Source organism: Chiloscyllium plagiosum, unplaced genomic scaffold, assembly GCF_037043375.1.
Source record: "Chiloscyllium plagiosum isolate Xiang-an unplaced genomic scaffold, Cpla_swu_hap1 HiC_scaffold_7, whole genome shotgun sequence".
Taxonomy (NCBI): Eukaryota; Metazoa; Chordata; class Chondrichthyes; order Orectolobiformes; family Hemiscylliidae; genus Chiloscyllium; species Chiloscyllium plagiosum.
In genome coordinates, this window is record NW_028270145.1 from 75013355 (window position 1) to 75038047 (window position 24693).

Sequence of the window (24693 nt, forward strand, 5' to 3'; positions counted from 1 at the left end):
GAATTTCATTTGGTAAGGCACTTGTAGCTTGCAATGCTTTTGAGAGTTGCACGGCATGTGTATGTTGAAAGGGAAGATTCATTCAAAACTAAAAGATACTGATCAACTCAGTGATGTGGAGGCAAATGTCAAAGTTGATAATAAATGAAGATTGAAAATCAATCTTTGCACTTCACCAGAATTATTAATAAAATCAGAGTAAATTTTGCAATATAAACTGCAGTGCAAACTTTTATTGTGAAAATATGACAGCATTTGCTTTAAAGTGATAACAGAGTTCCCTCGAAATTCCTTTCATGACTATGACACTACGCTATTTAACTACTGCAGGATCCCCAATCTTTTTTGCACACTGATAAACCAAAATAAACATAAGTTTACATAGTCGTAGCAATTGATGGTTAGAAATTCACTCAGCTAAAATACATATAAAATGCTTAGATATCTGTCCTCTTTACTAATTCTATTGCAATTAAAGAAGAAAATCCTGGCAATCATAAACAATTACATTAAATAGCACACTGCAAAGTTCCCATTTGTGCAGTCACTTAGAAAAATCTTGGATGATGGCCTTAACATTTTAAAATCACCACTTTAAAAGATGTGAAGAAAGCATACTAAAGAATTTTGTGACAAACTATTTGACCCCAGACAAGATATTGTATTCATGTGATTTTATACCTGTAACTTAATGTTAACCTGAAATCATATCATTTGTTTCAAATTTTGGTAACTGCCACAGTGCAAAAAAAGGTGAATTGTGGTTGTTTCAAATGTAACAAAATGTCTTTCTATAGACATGTGGGTATATAATTCATATAGAGTTTATACCAATCCCATACATATTTGAACTCCTTCCACAATTCCAATTAGAAAGTTCTTCTGGGTAAATTTTGTTACTTGATCTTCATTTTCCATAGACACCATCATGGTTAGCACTGCTGCCTCACAGCGCCAGGGACCCGGGTTCAATTCCTGCCTCGGGCAACTGTCTGTGTGGAGTTTGCACATTCTCCCCGTGTCTGCGTGGGTTTCCGCCGGGTGCTCCGGTTTCCTCCCACAATCCAAAGATGTGCAGGTTAGGTGAATTGGCCATGCTAAATTGTCCATAGTGTTAGGTGTTGGGGAATAGGTCTGGGTGGGTTGCTCTTCGGAGGGTCGGTGTGGACTTGTTGGGCCGAAGGGCCTGTTTCCACACTTAGGGAATCTAATCTAATCTAATCTACCATTAAAAAGCATCAAGGGTTGCACTATGTGACAAAACAGGACTGGAGCAGCCAGCTTTACTGAAATATATTTTATTGGAATATTCAGTATATATATTGAATAATAAATTAGTCTAAAATACTTGAGGCTAAATGATTTTATCCCACTTACAAATGAAAGTCTTCTTTGGAAAAAAAAGCCCCATGAAAGAACTTCACAAAACTGACAAAATAAGAACAATTTGCATTATCATTTTGTACATAAATTTCTTTAACTTACAGGCTTATAATTTTACATTTGGCTGCTACGTAAGATGTCCTTACCACAAATGAAAACCTTATATTCTCAAAGCATGTAGTAATATGCGTTCTTAAATTTTACAGAAGTGAAATGAAAATGCAGATCAATCTTCAATATGTTGAAGGAGATGTTCAAGTCCCACTAAACTAGTTAATCACAGACATCACAATGTTTTGAAGTATCAACAGAGTATATTGCTTCAATAGTACTACACATTTCTGCACGTATGTTGGTTCAGAAGTTTCATGCATCTGTAAATACTATATTTCTATTGCTACATTAGGATTCTAAGAATGGGGATGAGCCAAAATTCAGATGTTACATTCCTTCTCAGGCAACATATTATGAAATATTATCTTTATACAAAATATATTTGAAAAAAAATCAGATATTAATTTTGCACTTCATTCAAATATTAATCATCTGAAGTTTTAAAGATTTATAAATGAACCCATGCAAGCTGACACTTTTTAAAAAATGTAAATTTTAAAGATATTTAAAAATTGAACTAGCTAAATAATTGTAGGATTCTATTCAATGACTATCTTAAATGAAGTATAAAATCTGAAACTTTTGCTCATCCAGATTGAAACTAAAAGAGCAATGAAATCACATACTTGTTTAGAACCGCACATCAGCAGTTATGTTTCAAAATATTTCCATGGGATTAAAATGAACATTTTCCATGTAATAAGACTGAATCTAGAGTTGCGTGTAGCTGTATGATGTTGCATGTGTATTTGCTACACAATGATTTACAGGACATTTTATACCACGAGCAATCACAGATTGCAGCTCATGTAGCAGTGAAAAAAACTGCAATTTTGAAACCAAAAACCTTATTTACAGCTTTTTACATTCATTTGGCATATCATCTTTAATTCCAATTGTCTATATGAAATCTTCAAATTTCCACAATAGTACATCAATCTTGATGAGGCTTCTCTGGAATAACTTTACACTCATACTGTAATCAGAAAGAAAACACAAAGAGATCATGGTAAATAAATTGTACAAAACCTGAAGACTATCAATTATGAACGTTGTGTTATTTCTTTACTTGTAAAGTCACCTATAAATTCAACTGGAGTATTAAAGAATAGAAGAAAACATTGCAAATGCAAAATAATGAAGATGCTGGCAACCTGAAAGAAAAGCACAAAATGCTAGAAACAATTAACAGGTCAGACATCATCAGTAGAGAAATGCAGGGTTCACATTAAGGATCACTGACCTGAAACATTAACTGTTTTACCCCACAGATGCTGCCTGACCTGCTGAACGTTTCCATTATCACTTCAAGTCTACAACCCATGCTATCAATAAGACAAGTAGACAGGCAGGGGGCATGGCTGCCTTGCTTGTAAGAATGAAATTAAATCAATAGAAGAAATGACGTATGGTCAGAAGACATATGATCTGTATGGGTAGAGTTGAGGTACCGCTAGGGTAATTACATACAGGCCTTCTGTGAGGCAGAAAATAAACCAGGAGAGAGAAAAGACATGTAGGAAAGGCATTATTACAATAATTATGGTGGACTTCAATATGGTGGTCGTCTGAGAAAATCAAGTTGGTAGCAGGTCCCAAAAAATGTGGAAGGTCTACAAGATCTTTTTTTGGAACAGCTTGAGGTTGAGCCCATGAGGGAACAGGCAATTCTGTATTTGGTGATGTGTTCCAGACTGACTTGTCATGGAGCTTAAGGTAAAGGTACGCCAAGAGCAGTGCTCACAATACGATAGAATTCACCCTGCAGCTTGAGAGAGAGAAGCTGGAATCAGATGTAACAGTATTACAATTGAATAAAGGCAATAACAAAGACACTGAGGGGGAGTTGGCATGAGTTAATTGGAAAGGGGGAGGGGGCCTAGCAGCAAATAAGATGGAGTAGCAATAACAGGAATTTCTGGGGGTAATTTGGGAGGCACAGCAAAAAATTCACTCCAGGGAAGAAGAAGCTAAGAGCATGAGGCAACCATGACAGACAAGGGAAGTCAAAGACAGCATAAAAGCATACAATGGAATGAAGTTTACTGGGAAGCCAGAGGATTGAAAAGCCTTTCAAAATCAGCAGAGGACAGCTAAAAAAGCAAAAAGGCAAGGAGAGAAGGTGAAATGAAGGTACACTAGCTACTAATATAAAATAAAATTGCAAGAGTTTTTTTTAGATATATAAAAGACAAGAGTCAGGAGTGGATATTGGACTTACTGAAAAATTAGATGAGAAAAGTAAAAATGCTACAGAAAAAGTAGTTTGCATCAGTCTTCACAGTAGAAGACACCAACAGCATACCAGAACTTTGAGAGCGTTAAGAATTAGGGATACATATAATCGCTATCACGAAGGACAAGGTGTTGGGAAAGCTGAAAGGTCTGATGGTGGATAAATCACCCAGACAGAATGGACTACACCCCAGACTTCAACTTTCTGAAGGAGATAGCTAAGGTTTTGGTGGTGATCTTTCAGGAATCATTGGAGTCACAAAAGAAGTAGAAAACAGCTAATGTAACACCCCCTGACTAAGGAGGGAGGCAGACAGAAAACAGGTAATTACAGACTAGTTAGCCTGACCTTGATTGTCGATAAGATCGGATAGTCCATTAAGGATGAGATTGTGAAGTACTTGCAAAGTGTGCGGTAAAATATGACTGAGTCAGCATAGCGTCATCAAGGACAGGTCATGCCTGACAAATCTATTAAACGTCTTCGAGGAGGTAACAAACATGTTAGACAAAGGAGAGCCAGTGGACATTATCTATTTGGATTTCCAAAAGACCTTTGATAAGGTGCTGCACAGGAAGCTGCTAAACAAGAGAAGAGCGCATAGTATTAGAGCAAGATACTGGCGTGGATAGAGAATTGGCTGACTGGCAGAAAACAGAGTATAAAGTCATCTTTTTCAGGATGACAGCTGGTGGATAGCAATGTACCACAGGAGTCAGTGTTGGGACAACTATTCACATTAATCGTTAACAATCTGGACAAAGGAGTGAGGACATTGTGTCACCTGCAAACTTACAACAAAGATAAGTGGAGGGACAGGTGATGTTCAGGAAGCAAGAGACTGCAGAAGGACTTGGCATGGTTAGGACAGTGAGCAAAGAAGTGGCAGGTGGAATACAAAGTGCAAGTATGAGGTTATGCACTTTGGTAAGAAAAATAGGCATAGACTACTTTCTAAATTTGATGGCTTTGAGAATCTGAAGCACAAAGAGAATCCTAGTTAGGTTTCTCTTAAGGTTAATATGGAGTTCAGATGGCAGTTAGGAAAGGAAAATGTAATTTTGGCTTTCATTACAAGAGGGCTAGAAAAAGAGCAGGGATGTACTGTAAGGCTCTGGTCAGACTATCTGGAAATATTGTGAGCAGTTGTGGACCTCATATCAAAGGAAGGATATACTGGCCTTGGGAGGGATCCAGAAGAGGTTTACAACAATGATCCCAGGAATTAAGTGCTTGTCATATAAGCAGTTGAGAACTCTGGGTCAATGAGGTTTAGAAGGTTAAGGGGGATCTCACTGAAAGTTACAGAATACTGAGAGGCCTGAACAGAACAGAGAAGATGGTTCCATCAGTAGAAAAGACTAGAACCCGAGGGCACACCCTCTGAAAGAATTATCCTTTAGAACTGAGACAAGGAGGAATTTCTTCATACAGAGGGTGATGAATCTGTGGAACTCATTGCCACAGATGGCGGCAGTGGCCAAGACAGAGTGTCTTTGAGACAGAGATTCGTTCTTGATTAGCAGGGATTCAAGAGTTATCAGAAAAGACAGGAGAATGGGGTTGAGAAATGCATCAGCTATGATTGAATGGCAAAGCAAACGCGATGAGCCAAATTGCTTAATTTTGCTCCTATATCTTATGGTCTATTATGGAGATTGCTTTATCCAATTAATTTGAAGAATCTCCATCTAAACAGTCCACGGCGGCACAGTGGTTAGCGCTGCTGCCTCACAGCGCCAGAGACCTGGGTTCAATTCCTGCCTCAGGCGACTGACTGTGTGGAGTTTGCACGTTTTCCCCGCGTCTGCGTGGGTTTCCTCCGGATTCCTCCCATAGTCCAAAGATGTGCAGGTCAGGTGAATTGGCCATGCTAAATTGCTCGTAGTGTTAGGTAAGGGGTAAATGTAGGAGTATGGGTGGGTTACGCTTCGGCGGGTCGGTGTGGACTTGTTGGGCTGAAGGGCCTGTTTCCACGCTGTAATGTAATCTAATCTGTAATCTAATCTAATCCAATTACAAAAGTTATCAGAGCGTGCAGAAATGTCTTTAGTTTTCTATCATATTTCCATTTTCAAATCAGATGTGACTCTGCACAAAGAAAATCTCTAAAATACAGAACTGAACATTCCTCCTTTCCCTGGATTTGGGCTTTGTTTGATGGAATGTCCTCTTCCACAATGATGTATAGTTTTCTGTTTTCACCAACTGCATTAATGACTTGAGGAAGGCACTGAGACAACCCTTATCTCAATTCCAGACTTTTTTTTATTGCATTCAAATTCCATCATTTGCTACCCTCAGAACATTACCCAAATCTCCAAATTACAGTCAGTCCTCCATATTTGCAAGGGTTCCATTCCTGAGAATCCTAATGATTGATGAAATTTGCAAATGCAAAGCTATTTGAAATGGTTAAAATGGCTAAAAATATAGCAGATGCAGAGTTTTTGTCCACAGATGTTATTTCTTGTTATTACTTAATTTTTAGTGTGGATGGGCAAATTCACGATTCATGACTTTGCAGATACAGAGGATTTACTGTAATAGTCTAGCAATACTAAGATTACACCATCACCTCTCCACATAAATTATTCTAGCTGCTTGTGATAGAGGTTGGTGCAGTTATAATTTCACTTCAATTATAAAAGGAAGCATAAAACTTACACACTCAGCACAACATAGAAAGCATCTGACAAGTATATAAAAGAAAACTGATTCATTAAATAAAGAAAGCATTTCTCTAGTTCCATTTTGTATAAAGTGCTATCTTAGAATAAAAAATACAAACTAACCAGTTTGGTTGAGGCCCAGATTTTATTCTCTTTTAATCAGAAAATCCCGAAACAATGGAGAGACTATGCGTAAACATCCACTGAACACAAATCAACTGATAAAAAAGGTGTGCCAATTTACTCACCATTGCTAACTGGCGTCCTATATTTCCCATTGTTATTCCACCAGCAAAAAATATACAAGGTAACCAAGACCGAACATAAAGAAAATCCGGAGATGTATATCTACAAAACAAGGTGTAATAATTCGTTTCCCAATATTGAGATATCCAGTTAACTCAAATCTCTAATGTAAAATTTTGAAAAATGTGTGTAACTTCCAGTACACTTTTAACTCTTTATTAGCAAGTTTGGAATTAACATTATTTATTATAAATCTGAATTTAATGCAAACCTATACACATGAATAAAGACCAGACATCAGTCCAAATGAATTAAGGGGAAGTATTTCTCAATATATACTAACTTTGCACAGTTCAGACTATGCTGTGTTAAAAGCATGTATCACTGATACAAAACACAAATTCATCTAAACATACACACTACATAGAATTTAATTGCTAAACAATTGCTGCAGTTTTAAAAGCAAATAAAACTCCTTAGACTACCAGGTTTGCAAACTTCAACTTCAGTTTACACTTCAAGATGAAGCAAACCTTTTCACTCCTGTGACTTGAGTGTACGCAGACAATCATTTTGAATTATTTAGTGTTTGTCAAATTTTTCCAATAAATTCTCAAAAAACCTGTACAATTTCTTGATTTTATACAGTGAATAGACAGGTGATGGAGAGGTGGGAGTTCAGACCCTCAGCAAACAGATTCCCACTTTATTAAGTTGTTGCATTGCCTCTGATAGCTTAGGGATGTCAAATGTGCTTTTGCTGATTTCCTTTAAATTAACCCACTAATTCCCTACTGGCCTCTCTCCCTGACATACTTATACAGAAAGAAAAATCTGGAAAGCATTTTAAAACCAGAGTACCTTTTCAAAAGGATTTTTTTTTTTTACAAAAGTCTTTAAAAATACAGAAGAGGGGCAATGAAAAACAGATATTTGCTTGTCGTTTAGGTGCAATTCCAGCAGTGACACTACAAATTATAGGCGCAAACTTTAAATTTTTATTTAAGTTATTTGTGAAATGTGGGCAAGGCTAACAAGGCCTAGAATGGTTGCCTATTTCTGATTACCCTCAACATGCTAAGCCACTTTTTTGAACCACTGCAATCCACATGGTGTAGACACATCCAGGGATCGTCAGAAGAAGATTCAGGGTATATACCCAGTGACAATGAAGGAAGTGATATGGTTTCAAATTATATTGATGTGTGGTTTAGAAGGGAACTTGAAGATGGTAATGTTACCCTGGATCTGCTGCCCTTGTTCTTTTCGGTGGTAGAGGTTATGTATTTGGAAGATGCTTTGGGTGAATGCATAGCAAGTAGAAGTGCAGCTTGTTGGCCACCTCAGTAGTGAAAGGAATAAAAGTTGAAAGTGTAGGATCACATGCTAATCGAGCAGACTACTTTGTTCTGGATGGCATGAAGTTTTTTGAATGTTGTTAGAGCTACCCTCATATAGACAAGTAAAGATTAACCCAGCAGACATCTGATTTCTGCCTTGTAGATAATGGACATGCTGTAGGGAGTTAGGAGGCAAGCTATTTGCTATAGAATTCCCAGCCGCTCACCTGCTTTTGGAGCTGTTTCATTTAGAGCATCTTCCTTTGTGCTTTCCCCATTTCCTGATGGCTTCAGATTTACTAAGGAAGCCACATTTGGTGAAATGCTACCTTGATGTCAAGGGCAATCAGCCTCCCACCTCCCCTCTTAAAGATATAAAATGTCTGCAGAATTTCAGACATCTGCAAATTTGTGTATTTAACCTATCTACCATTTTCTTATTTTTAACAGCTTATCTATGGTAGAATATTAAATTGAAAATTGTTACCAACAGCTGCAACGACAATGAAAGCAAAATTGAAAGTAAAAATGAATGTCAAAACAGTAGTGATAATTATTGTTTTGCATAATAGAGAAAGGTATGTAGTGCAATTTCTCCATAGGGTCAGTACAGGGACCACTGGTTTTCATAATACATACTATGACCTAGGCTTAAGGACTGCAGGGCATGATTTTAAAATGTAGGATAACATGAAAGTTGGCAATATTGCAATAAACAAAAGAGGATGTACACGAGCTGTTGCAATGGTCAGACATGTGACAGATAAAATTTCATTCAGAGACGTGTGAGGTGATGCATTTTGGTAGACAGCACATGGAAATAAAGGATTCAATTTGAAAAAGGGTGAAGGAGCAGATGCATACAAAATGAAGTAGCTTCAGTTACTCCTTATTAAGGCATATAGTACAGTCCAGTTAAATAGGGGCATGGAGTGCAAAAGCAAGGAGATTTCGGTTATCCTTTCTGAAATTCTCATTCAGCTTCAATGAAGTAGTGTACCTAATTTTGAAGACAAGTCTCACAAGATGTGAAAACATTTAGAGAGGGTACAAAAAAATTCATAAGAGTGGTCCCTAGGAACAAGGATTGTCAGTTACATAAATCAATTGGTAAACACAGGAATAGGCCATTCAGCCCCTCTGCCATTCTAGGCCATGCTGATCATCCACCTCAAAAACATTTCCCTGCAGAATCCCCTGATGTTATTAGTATCCTCAAATCCTATTTTGAACATTATTAATGACTGAGCTCCCACTGCCCTCTGAGATAGACCATTCCAAAGATTAAATATCCTCAGAAGAAACAAAGTCCTTAATTTTTTTTTCAAATTAACCTGTCCAGGGATGTTATGATATGCGTCTGGAGCAGATAGAACTCAAACCTGGGCTTCGTAGTGCAGATGTATGGGCACTACTACAGCATCACTAGAGTCCTCAATTAAGTTGGGGATTTGTTTTTTTTTATTTAATCTATTTTTCTAAGCAATACATTCACAGATGTTATTACACACCTCTGAATCAGATGGGACTTGAACCTAGGTATTCTGGTCCAGTACAGTTGGGGTTTTCACCTTAATGGAGATTTGATGCAGCTGCTCAAGATTATGAGCAGGCTGAAGCAGATAGGGAGAAACAGTTCTCACTGGCAGAAGTGTCAGAACCCAAAAAAGATCATTAAGGATGAATGGCAGAAAAACCAAGACAACATGAAAGAAAAGGACTTCACAAGATTGATTCCAGAGATAAGGGGGTGGTTTTATGAATTAGCAGTTTAGGCTTATATACTCAAGTTTAGAAGAATGAGAGATCTAATTCATACATAAAATATTGAAGGGATTGACAAAATAAACATACAGAGGATGCATTCTCATGTGGGACAATCTTGAACGAGAAGTCAAGAGTTTTAGGATAAGGGATAGCAAGTTTTAAACAGAGCTAAGAAGAAATTACTTCTCTCGAGGGATCATGAAAATCACTACTCTAGAGTAAGGTGAAGCCTGAGTAACTATTAAACTGACCCCATACTTACTTCACACACACCCAAACATCCCTCCCAAACCACTTCAGTAACCCCCCCCACAACATCATGACCAGACCTAATACAGTTCTCAGGACGTGACTCTCCTATACACCACCATCAGACCCAACCAGGCCCCCTGATGCCTGATCTGACCCAATCCCACTATGCCCTTGGACCTGACCCAATATGTCTTATGCCTTCGCCAGAAATTAACCTCCCCCCAGACGCAACATCCACTCTCCCCATTCCCTGGCAGACTCTACTTTTCCCATCCATCCCAACCTACCCTAAACATTACATCACTTAATTTGCCACTGTGCATCCTACCCCCTTGGCATCCTATCCACTTAGCACCCTACCCCTGACATCGTACCTCCTATTCACCTGGAATCCTACCCTGCCCAGCTGAAATTACCCCTTATATGTCTGGCACTTATCCCCTCCTTAATTGACACCGGGACACCACATGCACCTGCCATCCTAATATCTTTCCCTTATGAACTTAACCATTTGACAGCAGCTGTCACTATGGTTCTGAGGACCTTTGAATTTCAGAAGACAGTTACTATGGAAAGAGGACATTTTCCTTCCCACACCAGAAACGAATGACCAGAATGGAGGTATAGCTCCGTATTTCTGAGACAACCCTGATTAGTATCTTGCCTCAGAAACACAAAGGTCCATTTGTTCAAGTAAGGGCCATGGTTGCAATCTCCTCTCATCGGAAGATCCGGCCCAATACTATACATTCCCCAGGCACAATCATTCCAGGAAAAAGTCTGGAACATTGCAGAAAACAAAACAGACTCTACAATCTTTGAAAAACCAGGCCTGCATTTACTCACTATAAATAAAGCTCCATGCATGTATTTTCATTAAAGATACAAAGTGTGAACTTATGGCTTGTAAATCATTTGGTTGGACATTACAACATTGAACTATAATGCTCCGTATATAGGTTTTATTGACAACAACTGAGTTGTCTACAATTTAGTTTTATAGAGTAATCAAGTTGATAGCCACAGAAGATGTAATTTTACGAGAGAAACAGAAACTTTCAAAGTCAGATATGTTCTATTTTGTACTTACTGGTAAACACCATTGTAGACTAAAAGTTGAGTGACCAGTGTGGCAAGAAAAGCAATTCCTATGCCAAGCCCAAAGCCACTTCGAGATCTATCAAAAGTCCACCACAATCCAATGGAAAGTGCTGCCAAAGTAAGGGACAACTGCATATTGTTGGCAAAATCCACCTTCTATGAGAGACTTGTTAAGGTTTACTGGATAAAAACAGCATTTAATACTGACTTTTATTCTATAAACTATTTATCTGATACAAAATTATTTTTGTACAGTTTATCAGTCATCTCAGAGAAAGCTTCTTCTATCAGAAACTATACTCCATCTCAATGTTAAATGCAATTTTGTAGAAGTAATTTTTCAAAAAATAAATCTACAGAGATTCATCCTAAATTTCCAAACAGTCACTTTTCAACTTTATTGATAAGTTTATTGCCAGGCATAGGCTAACACATTTTATGACTAAGATTGCAGGATATTTTTCAAAGAGAACTGTGAAAAAGAATATTTATAATTCGCAGTTTGTAAAACAAAGACAAGGATACAGCACTAGCATGGTTTATCCCAACAAAGACTGCAACACAACGCATTACACTGGACCATTCCCTCTTGAATTTGTGTGGCTCTCCCAGATGGCTGTCAATGCATGGGTAAAGCAAACCAATCACAGCTGTAGGAACAGAAAAACAGCATTGATTTGTATGACCTAAAATAGCGTCTTTTTGCATACAAGACTTTCAGGTTACTACAGTTCAACAACCTAACCAATCCAAACAAATAAAAAAACTGTTGTTTCAATAGACATAAATTCAGCTAACACAATGTAATATACAACTTAAGACAAATAAACAACAATGCCAAGTGGACAAGCTCTTGAGGATTCATCAAAATATAGGACTTCGATTGTCAAGATAGGTAATTATTATAAGAAAACACAATGTGCCTATATTACAAGCAACAGTAGTTTTCCTTTACAAAAATTGCTTTTATATGCTGATTTTTGTAATTTTGTTTTCAGATTATACACCCTGCCCCACATCCAACTTCCTTCCTAATGATTCACTAATAAACATTTGCCACATTACTCTAATAGCATCAACACAGGAAACACAGATTCCCCATTGATTTACTTTTTTTCTTTTTCCTTCCTGTGAAAGCCCTTCACCACATTCCATTTCATCACCAATATCAGGAACTTGGGATGTTTTCATTCTATAAACCAAGACTGTATTCATAAATCATTGCTCCCCTTAGATGACATTTTCAAAGCTTACACAGAATTGTGAATTTGTTATGCAACTTTCAAAATCCTAAATTAATTTATTTCTATCTGTTTAAACATGATTATAAATTGCATGTTTTTCTCAAAGTTAAACTCGCCCATGGAATCACAAGTATTCCCACTGCTCTACAAATTTCATTAAGCTATAATTTGAACAAACTTGCACAATGCAACTAAATCAGTTATAAAATGTTATATTTAATTATGGCAAAATATGGTAGTAACATGCTCACAGGGCAAATTCCAAGGAACCTTTTTGATTTACGTTTACTGAACTAATACATGCTCCAAGACGGCACCGGCACTGTAGGTACTAATCGGGCTCAACGAAGCCCATCTGCTCCAAGCCTGCTATATCACTTCTCTATGCACTTTGGTCTTTTTTCCTTCTTCCTTCATTCATCTTTGAGGCTGGAGTGGAGTTGGCAGGCAGTGGCTGCGCCCAGAGCAGGGACTCCCGGCAGTAGTAGTGCCTGGAGCAAGGACTCCTGGAGGAGGTCGACTCAGAGACTGGGCTTTTGGCAGGGATGGTGCCTGGAGTAGAGATTCCTGGGGGCAGTGGGCCCACAGCCTGGACTCTAGGCAACTGCAGTGCCCAGAGCAGGGACTCCTAGCAGTGGTAGGCCCAGAGCCTGGATTCATGGCAGTGTCAATGAGGTAGCAGCATCAGCTGAGCCAGGGTTTCCTGGGGCATCAACGTCATCGTTGGTGCTCCCAGAACGGGATTCCTTGGGGATCGCAACACCTTGCGTAGATCTTGCAGAAGCCCTAAAGCCCTCGTATGAACAGAAGATGAACTTTTATTTAAGTGATTTCTTTTTATCCTTATTGTACATCAAAATGGTGCTGGATTGTGGTAACAAAACACTTTTCATCTTCAAGATATATGTGATAATAAATAAATCATTCATTCATTATAATAAATTAGCCCAGAACATTCATCATTCACAACCAATAACACAGGAAGGGAAAAGATTGAGAGTCTGAAGGGAGATTACAGAGAGTGAGGCAGGAATTTATAAAGGAGGTCCTCGAGAGTAGTAATATCTGGATTACTCCCAGTATGAGTTAGTGAGGACAGAAAGAGGAGGATACAGCAGATGAATGCATGGCTGAGGAGCCGGTGTATGGAAGAAGGATTCACATTTTTGGATCACTGGAATCTCTTTCGGGGTAGAAGTGACCTGTACAAGAAGGACGGATTGCACCTAAATTGGAAGGGGACTAATATACTGGCAGAGAAATTTGCTGGAGCTGCTCGGGAGGATTTAAACTAGTAAGGTGGGGGGGTGGGACCCAGGGAGATAGTGAGGAAAGAGGTCAATCTGAGACTGGTACAGTTGAGAACAGAAGCGAGTCAAACAGTCAGGGTAGGCAGGGACAAGGTAGGACTAATAAATTAAACTGCATTTATTTCAATGCAAGGGGCCTAACAGGGAAGGCAGATGAACTCAGATCATGGCTAGGAACATGGGACTGGGATATCATAGCAATTACAGAAACATGGCTCAAGGATGGACAGGACTGGCAGCTTAATGCTCCAGGATACAATTGCTACAGGAATGCTAGAAAGGGAGGCAAGAGAGGAGGGAGAGTGGTGTTTTTGATAAGGGATAGCATTACAGCTGTGCTGAGGGAGGATATTCCTGGAAATACATCCAGAGAAGTTATTTGGGTGGAACTGAGAAATAAGAAAGGGATGATCACCTTATTGGGATTGTATTATTGACCTCCTAATAGTCAGAGGGAAATTGAGAAATAAACTTGTAAGGAGATCTCAGCTATCTGTAAGAATAATAGGGTAATAATGGTAGGGGATTTTAACTTTCCAAACATAGACTGGGGCTGCCATAGTGTTAAGGGATTAGATGGAGAGGAATTTGTTGAGTGTGTACAAAACAATTTTCTGATTCAGTATGTGGATGTACCAACTAGAGAAGGTGCAAAACTTGACCTACTCTCGGGAAATAAGGCAGGGCAGGTGACTGAGGTGTCAGTGGGAGAGTAATTTGGGGCCAGTGGCCATAATCCTATTAGATTTAAAATAGTGATGGAAAAGGATAGACCACATCTAAAAGTTGAAGTTATAATTTGGAGAAAGGCCAATTTTGATGGTATTAGGCAAGAACTTTCAAAAGCTGATTGGGGACAGATGTTCGCAGGTAAAGGGACGGCTGGAAAATGGGAAGCCTTCAGAAATAAGATAACGAGAATCCAGAGAAAGTATATTCCTGTTAGAGTGAAAGGAAAGGCTGGTAGGTATAGGGAATGCTGGATGACTAAAGAAATTGAGGGTTTGGTTAAGAAAAAAAAGGAAGCATATATAAAGTTTAGACAGGATAGATCGAGTGAATCCTTAGAAGAGTATAAAGGAAGTAGGAGTATACTTAAGAGGGAAATCAGAAGGGCAAAAGGGGGACATTAGATAGCATTGGCAAATAGAATTAAGGAGAATCCAAAGGATTTTTACAAATACATTAAGGGTAACTAGGGAAAAAATAGGGCCCCTCAAAGATCAGCAAAGCGGCCTTTGTGTGGAACCGCAGAAAATGAGGGAGATACTAAATGAGTATTTTGCATCAGTATTTAAAGGGGAAAAGGATATGGAAGATACAGAATGTAGGGAAATAGATGGTGATACCTTGCAAAATGTCCATTTTACAGAGGAGGAAGTGCTGGTTGCCTTGAAATGCATAAAGGTGGATAAATCCCCAGGACCTGATCAGGTGTACCCGAGAACTCTGTGGGAAGCTAGAAAAGTGATTGCAGGGCCTCTTACTGAGATATTTGCATCATTGATATCACAGGTGAGGTGCTGGAAGACTGGAGGTTGACTAATGTGGTGCCACTGAAGGATGGTAAGGACAAGCCAGGGAACTATAGACTGGTAAGCCTGACCTTGGTGGTGGGCAAGTTGTTGGAGGGAATCCTGAGGGACAGGATGTACATGGATTTGGAAAGGCAAGGACTGATTAGGGATAGTCAACATGGCTTTGTGCATGGGAAATCATGTCTCACAAACTTGATTGAGTTTTTTGAGGAAGCAACAAAGAAGATTGATGAGGGCAGAGTGGCAAATGTGATCTATATTCAGTAAGGCATTCGACAAGGTTCTTTATGGGAGACTGGTTAGCAAGATAAGATCTCACAGAATAGAGAGAGAACTAGCCATTTGGATACAGAACTGACTCAAAGGTAGAAGACAGAGGGTGATGGTGGAGGGTTGTTTTCAGACTGGAGGCCTGTGACCAGTGGAGTGCCACAACGATCGGTGCTGGGTCCTCTACATTTTGTCATTTACGTAAATGATTTGGATGCGAGCATAAGAGGCACAGTTAGTAAGTTTGCAGATGATACCAAAGTTGGAGGTGTAGTGGACAGCAAAGAGGGTTACTTCTGATTACAACAGGATCTTGCCCAGATGGACCAATGGGCTGAGAAGTGGCAGATGGAGTTAATTCAGATAAATGCGAGATGCTGCATTTTGGGAAAGCAAATCTTAGCAGGACGGATACACTTAATGGTAAGGTCCTATGGAGTGTTGCTGAACAAAGAGACCTTGGAGTGCTGGTTCATAGGTCCTTGAAAGTGAAGTCGCAGGTAGATAGGATAGTGAAGGTGGCATTTGGTATGCTTTCCTTTATTGGTCAGAGTATTGAGTACAGGATTTGGGAGGTCATGTTGTGGCTGGACAGGACATTGGTTAGGCTCCTGTTGAAATATTGCGTGCAATTCTGGTCTCTGTCCTATCGGAAAGATGTTGTGAAACCTGAAAGGGTTCAGAAAAGATTGACAAGGATGTTGCCAGAGTTGGAGGATTTGAGCTAGAAGGAGAGGCCTGGGGCTGTTTTCCCTGGAGCATCGGAGGCTGAGGGATGACATTACAGAGGTTTACAAAATTATGAGGGGCATGGATAGGGTAAATAGACAAAGTCTTTTCCCTGGGGTTGGGGAGTCCAGAACGAGAGGGCATAGGTTTAGGGTGAGAGGGGAAAGATATAATAGAGACCTAAGGGGCAACGCTTTCACACAGAGAGTGGCACGTATATGGAATGAGCTGCCAGAGGAAGTGGTGAATGCTGGTACAACTGCAACATTTAAGAGGCATTCGGATGGGTATATGAATAGGATGGGTTTGTAGGGATATGGGCCAGGTGCTGGCAGGTGGGACTAGATGGGGTTGGGATATCTGGTCGTCATGGTCTGGTTGGACCGAAGGGTTTGTTTCCATGCAGTACATCTCTATGACTCTAAATGTGGGAAAAATAAAGATGTTTTACTGCAACTGCAAATGTATTGGTGTTTCAAAATATTTCAATCATTCAGCAAGCCGCATAGGAACTAATTTAAATAAATTATTGAATTGATCCATATTACAAAATTTGTTTTAATCAATTACTATCATCTTTTACTTTTGGCATTAAATTTACCATATGGAGATGTGATCAACAGCAAAACAGATTATGTGCGATAAGGAAAATCTGTACCCATAACAAGGAAATGAAAAATGTTGTTCTTTTCCCCCTCTAATGTCTTCAGCCACCTGCCAATAACTAAGAATGGTTATTGAGAGGTGTTCAAATATTAGGGAAGCTCAAACTTTGCACTGTGGTGTTACTCAGTCACACAAATGCTCTGTTCTCTCAATATATTTCATTGCAATTCGTATCATGATTGCTCTAAAAATGATTTTATTGCAGCCTTGATAGGTCAAATTTCCAAATAATTTAACTTGTTTATAGATGAGAGTGCGTCAGGAAGATCTGCACAATAAATTTCAACATTTAAAATATTTAAAATAACATCGCTAAATCATTCAACTACATGAAGAGTGAGAGATCAGTAACAAGGGCATAGCATGAACTAGTTTGGAACAACAACAGCTTTCTGGCCATCTTCACATATTACCAGAATGAATTAATAGGTCTTTAAAAAGAACATAAAAATAAAAACTACCTTGTAAACTTATAGATGTATAAGGGCTTTTACAAGGTAAACTTATGTATAAACTTATACATCTTGGCACCATTTTGCTGGAGACTCCAAAAACGGACTCTCAAACTGACATGTCGAAACAAAAATGCTTGAAAATAAAAGCTATTATGATGTTAGTTGTTTTTGGCGATCGGGAGGGATGATTGAAATCATGATGGATGAAACACATGCCCTTATGTAAAACGTTTGCTTAAGAGTGAAACTGATTTACTTTCAATTGTTTGCAACATCACTGCAGACATTTCTGTAAATACAATATCACAAAACAGAATGTGATCACTTACCCGATGCCGTACCACAACATGGTGGAACCCACCAAGCGGAAGAGAAAATGCTGGCAATCACATCAGGGGGAAAAAGAGTAACATTTCTTTGTATCTGTAGCAAGTTCAATACAAGTGCTAAGAACACACCAATAGAAAAAAGGACCACCCCTCGGATAAGCAAATTCATGTTCTGCTTTGTAATAGCAGAAAGGTAGTGGCCATGTCTGATCTGGACAGTCGTGGCTTTGGTTCTTTCTTCCTCTGCCATTGAGACGTGTACTTGAGTATCTATTTTCTTACAGATGATATTGACTGCAAGAGTAGACTTCTACTTAGCCAGATCTATCTTCACTCTTTAATTCACATTATGTATCCACCTAAAAGAATTGAACGAGAATATGATATATAATTGCTTTGGCAAACAATAATAAAACAATAATTTCTGTATAATAGTCGTCCCTTCACAAGCAAATTAACTTTTGACCTGTAGAATACTTGTGACAAGAAATATAATAGGTTTTGATGCAGCGAACAGTGAAGTCACGATGTCACCAGAAAGAGGCCAAACCGTATTGATGATCAGGCCACACTTTCATATTATCAAGTTGTGATTGACATTTTCATGGGTAGAAGGGTGTGGGTGACAAATCTGGAAGACCACCCACAGAACATGGGCCTCTAGCAAAGGTGTTATTGAATGAGGTGGGGAGATTAGCAATGAAATGTGAAAATGAGCCATTATGCTCATCCATCTATTCAAAGAGAAAAAATTGTAGCTTTTTCAGCTGTTTCCATCAGTCCTTTTTTTTGGGACTTTGGATCTGATTGTTCCCAGCTTCATGCCGTGGACAGATCCAACACAACAGGTACTGCACTGAAATTACACTGGCAACTGAATTATGTTACAGGACCCTGCTATACAATGATAAATATATCACATACCTAGCAGGATTAGATTCTAAATTGTAGTTCTAAACCAATAACTTCTAACCTAATAACAGATTACCTGATCTATAAGAATGATTCAAAAACAGGTATTGGTGTATTCCAAAACCATTTTTAGCTCTCTGCAAAAACATAAATGACAATTTTAAAAAGGTATCGGAGGAACTCTACTGTCTGTTCTGAATGGTTCATGTTAAAAGTTCTATTGCTCAAGCATTTTCTGAAATATACAGATTCCACGTAGAACATAACAGCGCAGTACAGGCCCTTCGGCTCTCGATGTTGCGCCGACCTGTGGAACCAATCTGAAGCCTATCTATCCTACACTATTCCATTATCATCCATATGTTTGTCCAATGACCATTTAAATGTCCCTAAAGTTGGCAAGTCTACTACTGTTGCAGGCAGTGCATTCCACACCCCTACAACTCTGAGTAAAGAAACAATCTCTGACATTTGTCTTATATCTATTACCCCTCAATTTAAAACTATGTCCCCTCGCGCTAGCCATCACCATCCAAGGAAAAAGGCTCTCACTGTCCACCCTATCTAACCCTCTAATTATCTTGTATGTCTCAATTAAATCATGTCTCAACCTTCTCTCTAACGAAAACAGCCTCAAGTCCCTCAGCCTTTCCTCATAAGACCTTCCCCTCCATACCAGGCAACATCCTAGTAAATCATTCTGCACCCTTTCTAAAGCTTCCACATCCTTCCTATAATGCGATGACCAGGACTGTACGCAATACTCCAAGTGCAGCCGCACCAGAGTTTGTACAGCTACAGCATGACCTCGTGGCCCCGAAACTTAATCCCTCTACCAATAAAAGCTAACACACTATATGCTCATGCTCATGCAATCCCTTTCATGAACAAATGGATTGCAAATAATCAGGCAAAGATCAAAATAATTTAAAGGTGAAAACTAAATAAATGTCTTCAAGGCTTGATAACAATCATTACTCTATAAAATATTCTACCTCTCCTGATTTCATATCCACAAATAGTATCATAGCTTCAATTTTTCTCCGGCAAATGGATCTTCTAGAGGAGTAAATGCAATATAACACCAGAAACTAGAAGGGAATAAAGAAGCAACGTCCAGGCACATATTCCTGATTAAAGAATTTCACATTTTCTAAGAAAATCCTGCTTTATCTTCAGAAAATCGAGATTCATGGTGAAATAATTTAAAAGTTGAACATTCTTCCACTGTTGCCTGTAGGTTTGGTTTACATTACCATCAATAAAATGAAAATTAAGTTTTTAAGCTGCTACATTAATGCCATATCAATACATTGACATTTAATCTGCTCTGTTCTTGTGAAAAGATCTCTAGTTTCTCCACTGACTTTATTACACTCTCAACCCATGTATTGTATACCAAGTTTTTTTTCTGCACCAATGCCATGTTTCAGCTGAGATGTTAAATGAACATCCAGTTCACTTTCAAAGTTAAATTAACAGGTCCAACAGAATTATTCAACAAACAGGTTCTGCCAATGAACTGGCTTACATTTAAACCTTCCTACCAAACTCATAAACCAAAACATTCAAAAAAGGCAAATTAAGTGACGGCAAATATGACTGAATGTTGAAATTTGCAATACAAATGGGAATAGTCATATATGCTGATATTATTTTAAAACTGAAGGCATACCAACCTAAAATTGTAGTTGGCAAACTGTTAGTCTACTCGTCAGTGTTTTCTTCACAAAGTTTATTGAGGCTATAATTTGAAACTATAAATGAACATTTCATAATTTAAAAATCATATTTTTAAATTATGAAATGTTCATTTATAGTTTCAAATTATAGCCTCAAACTTTGCGAAGAAAACACTGACAAATAGACCAACAGTTTGCCAACTACAATTGTAGGTTGGTATGCCTTCAGTTTTAAAATAATATCAGCTTATATGACTATTCCCATTTGCATTGTAAATATGAGGTTGCATGGCAGCTGAAAACTTCATGAATACTTTTAACCTGTTGAACTTATTTCTTCAATGTCATGTTTGAAAATTAGGTTCATTCTTTCCTTAACTGTATTGCACTTTAATAGATTACTGTGTTGATTTCTTCCAGAATCCTTGAAGAAATGTATAAATAGATAATAAACACAGTATAGCAGAAGTAACTAATTGCAAATATTAATTTCACCCTACAAAACAATTGAACAATTTTATATTGAAGTAGCAGTTCATATTTTGTAGATGTACAAAGTTAACATTTCAAATTGATGACTGATCATCAAAATTAAGAATCAGGAACCTGATAAAAAGGTCATTGCTTTGAAATATAGGGCAAAATTTTAAACTGTGGCAGGCTGTTCTCAAAAGGAAGTATAGTTTCACTCTCCTGCGTTTTGCTAATTCCCACATGATTGCAATTCAAACTTAAAGTTCCAGTGGCATGCATAGGAAACACGTGAGATCATGCAGTGGGGGAATCTTTACAGCGGTCAAAGTCCTCATCTGCTGATAACGTAACAGGTACTAATGGACTGCATTTATCTCTCCACCCTTCAGACACTCTGCTTGCATTCCTGATGAAGGGCTTTTGCCCGAAACGTTGATTTTCCTGCTCCTTGGATGCTGTCCGAACTGCTGTGCTTTTCCAGTACCACTCTAATCCAGAATCTGGTTTCCAGCATCTGCAGTCATTGTTTTTACCTATAAAAGAGCCTCCTGGAGAGGAAGGACCTTCTTCATGACAACTTGCTACATCAAGAGCAGAAAGGTGACTTCCTCCTAATTTAGTCATCCCATTAAACATATTTCACATTCTTCGACTCCATAAAATTCATCACACCCCATTAACTCTGCTGCATTCTCCACACATGCTGCCTGGCATGCTCAGTATTTCCAGCATTTTGTTTTTAACTTAAGCATATAGATTTATTAATACTTCTAAATTACATGGATTTTACTAATTGTGTAGCTAGATCCCTGACTTTGCAAATCTGATATTTAATAGTCATTTTATTGTTTGAAATAGTACATTATAGTTAATAGTTTACATTCCACTGAATTTAATTACATCCTGAATAACTGGGCCACACAACTAGCCATTTAATTTTATATCACAACAGTAAACTGGCTATGTATACATGTTTTCTTTTAAATCCTTTAGGTTGATGACTCAATCGTTTACATTCTTAACAGCATCCCAAAGCAGTTCACACAAAATGAATTCATGTTAGTCATTTGTATGTAGGTAAGTGCACAATCCATTTTGCACATAGCAAGAAGTTAGAAACAATGAGACAAGTGAATGTTTCCCTTATTCGTTGGTGCTGGCAGAGGGAAAAATTTTGTCAGGGCCCAAAGTGGGTGGCACGGTGCCTAGCACTGCTGCCTCACAGCGCCAGAGACCCGGGTTCAATTCCCACCTTAGGCGACTCTCTGTGTGGAGTTTGCACATTCTCCCCGTGTCTGCGTGGGTTTCCTCCGGGTGCTCCGGTTTCCTCCCACAATCCAAAAAAATGTGCAAGTTAGGTGAATTGGCCATGCTAAATTGCCCGTAGTGTTAGGTGAAGGGGTAAATGTAGGAGAATGCGTCTGGGTGGGTTACGCTTCGGCAGGTCGGTGTGGACTTGTTGGGCCGAAGGGCCTGTTTCCACACTGTAAGTAATCTAATCTAAAGAAAAGTATTCCGTCCTCTTCAAATATTACCAAGGGGGACTTTCATATCAAAATGAATAAAGCAGGATTAGTTCGACATTTCAAGGATATTGAAAGGGTGCTCCCCGAAGGTTGAATTACATGGTGGAGGTTTGCTTCATGCTGGTCGAGGGGAGACCCCATCTCCTAACCTCCCCGTGAAATCAACAACAGCAACTCAGGATTTACTCTAATGACCTCGTTCTTGCGGTATGTGGTGTCAAACTCGGTTTCAAGAAAGTCCTAGTACTCGGGGGGGGGGGGGTCATGCATTATATCTCCTCGTATCAGTGCCAATTCGTGAAATAACACGAGCTCGAACAGTGCCAGGGTGAAGCAGGTTACCTCGCCAGCTGAGTGCTGCGGAAGGTCTGGGTAACACAGGGGTGCAATGACCCTCCCAAAACCGGTCAGTAGGTCCTCAACCTGGATCACCTCACCGCTGAAGGCACATCGGGGAGTTCACTTCAACCCTCATCGGACCACCCGCAGTTTTAATTAATATCGAACGTGAATCGACCAGAAAGGAGTTCCCGACCTTACCGACTGGTTTAACCCAAAGCCTCTCTGGCGCCCTGGGGCCCACACTACCTCACTCACTCTCCATCCCTCACACACCAGCTCCAACATCCACATCCACAGGCCAACACGCCACCTGCTCCCTTTCCTAAATAACTCCAGAACACACTCTCACCCGGTTCCGATCGGCTGCTGCAGCCGCGCCCCACGGCTGGAAGCTCGGGCCCTGATCGCAGAGGCCCAGGGCCCAGGCGTCTCTCTGCCTCCCTCTGTCTCCACCGCCGCTTCCGATCGACCGGACCGCGCACGCGCACAGCCACCGCCGCTTCCGATCGGCCGGACCGCGCACACCCAAACAAAGCGGACGCTCGCTCCCCAGCGTGACGCAAGGCGAGGCTCCCGCTTGGCGGTGAATGACAGCCCGCTGGAGGGCACGTCACTGCTGTGGTGAAAGTAATGACAGAAGATGCTGGAAACCACTTTCTGGATTAGTGGTGCTGGAAGAGCACATTAGTTCAGGCAGCATCCAAGGAGCAGCGAAATTGACGTTTCGGGCAAAAGCCCTTCATCAGGAATAAAGGCAGAGAGCCTGAAGCGTGGAGAGATAAGCTAGAGGAGGGTGGGGGTGGGGAGAAAGTAACATAGAGTACAATGGGTGAGTGGGGGAGGGGATGAAGGTGATAGGTCAGGGAGGAGAGGGTGGAGTGGATAGGTGGAAAAGGAGATAGGCAGGTAGGACAAGTCCAGACAAGTCATGGGGACAGTGCTGAGCTGGAAGTTTGGAACTAGGGTGAGGTGGGGGAAGGGGAAATGAGGAAACTGCTGAAGTCCACATTGATGCCCTGGGGTTGAAGTGTTCCGAGGCAGAAGATGAGGTGTTCTTCCTCCAGGCGTCTGGTGGTGAGGGAGCGGCGGTGAAGGAGGCCCAGGACCTCTATGTCCTCGGCAGAGTGGGAGGGGGAGTTGAAAGGTTGGGCCACAGCGTGGTGTGGTTGATTGGTGCGGGTGTCCCGGAGGTGTTCCCTAAAGCGCTCTGCTAGGAGGCGCCCAGTCTCCCCAATGTAGAGGAGACCGCATCGGGAGCAACAGATACAATAAATGATATTCATTGCTGTGGGCAATGAGGTGTCAATCGTGTCCCTCCAATTTTCCTATTCAATTCCCTTCCCCAAAACAAACCTCGCACCGTAAAGAATACTCTATTCTGTTTGCACTGCACCTTTGTCAAACAAAGGTCCAATTCGGTGGAGTAGTGGACAGTTTGGAAGAATGTTACAGGTTGCAGGGGGACTTGGATAAACTGCAGAATTGGGCTGAGAGGTGGTAAATGGAGTTCAATGCAGCTAAATGTGAGGTGATGCACTTTGGGAAGAATAACAGGAAGGCAGAGTACTGGGTCAATGGAAGGATTCTTGGTAGTGTGGATGTGCAGAGGGATCTTGGGAGTCCATGTACATGGATCCCCGAAAGTTGCCACCGAGGTGGATAGTGCTGTTAAGAAGGTGTGTTAGGTTTCAGTCGTAGAGGGATTGAGTTCCAGAGCCGCAATATCATGCTGCAAACTATACAAAATGGTAGTGCGGCCACACTTGGAATATTGTGTACAGTTCTGGTCGCCATATTTCGGGAAGGATGTGGAAGCATTGGAAAAGGTGCAGAGGAGATTTACCAGGATGTTGCCTGATCTGGAAGGAAGGTCTTATGAGGAAAGGCTAAGAGACTTGGGTCTGTTCTCATTGGAAAGAAGAAGGCTAAGGGGGATTTGATAGAGACACACAAGATGATCAGAGGATTAGATAGAGTAGACAATGGAAGTCTTTTTCCGAGGATGATGACATCAGCTTGTACGAGGGGCATAACTACAAATTGAGGGGTGACAGATTTAAGACAATGTCGGGGGCAGGTTCTTTACGTAGAGAGTGATATGGGTG

The 24693-nt window shown here is 39.9% G+C and overlaps 1 protein-coding gene across 1 annotated transcript; it reads right to left on the bottom strand.

Annotated features, from left to right (window-relative positions):
• Positions 1-213: 213 nt before the first annotated feature.
• On the bottom strand, positions 214-23089 carry insig2 (insulin induced gene 2). Its single transcript, XM_043694003.2, has 6 exons — positions 22938-23089; positions 17653-18011; positions 11637-11761; positions 11101-11267; positions 6654-6753; positions 214-2473 (listed from the first exon to the last, which is right to left on the bottom strand). The coding sequence occupies exons 2-6, from the start codon at positions 17900-17902 to the stop codon at positions 2432-2434; spliced, it is 684 nt and encodes a 227-aa protein (XP_043549938.1). The 5' UTR covers positions 17903-18011; positions 22938-23089; the 3' UTR covers positions 214-2431.
• Positions 23090-24693: the final 1604 nt, after the last annotated feature.

Coding starts and splice junctions, on each gene's coding strand:
- insig2 (XM_043694003.2), bottom strand. CDS start 17,902: ATGGCAGAGGAAGAAAGAACCAAAGCCACGACTGTCCAGATCAGACAT. Junction 6,754..11,100: donor GTCTACAATGGTGTTTACCA/GTAAGTACAAAA, acceptor CTTGTTTTGTAG/ATATACATCTCCGGATTTTC. Junction 2,474..6,653: donor TAGGACGCCAGTTAGCAATG/GTGAGTAAATTG, acceptor TTCTGATTACAG/TATGAGTGTAAAGTTATTCC.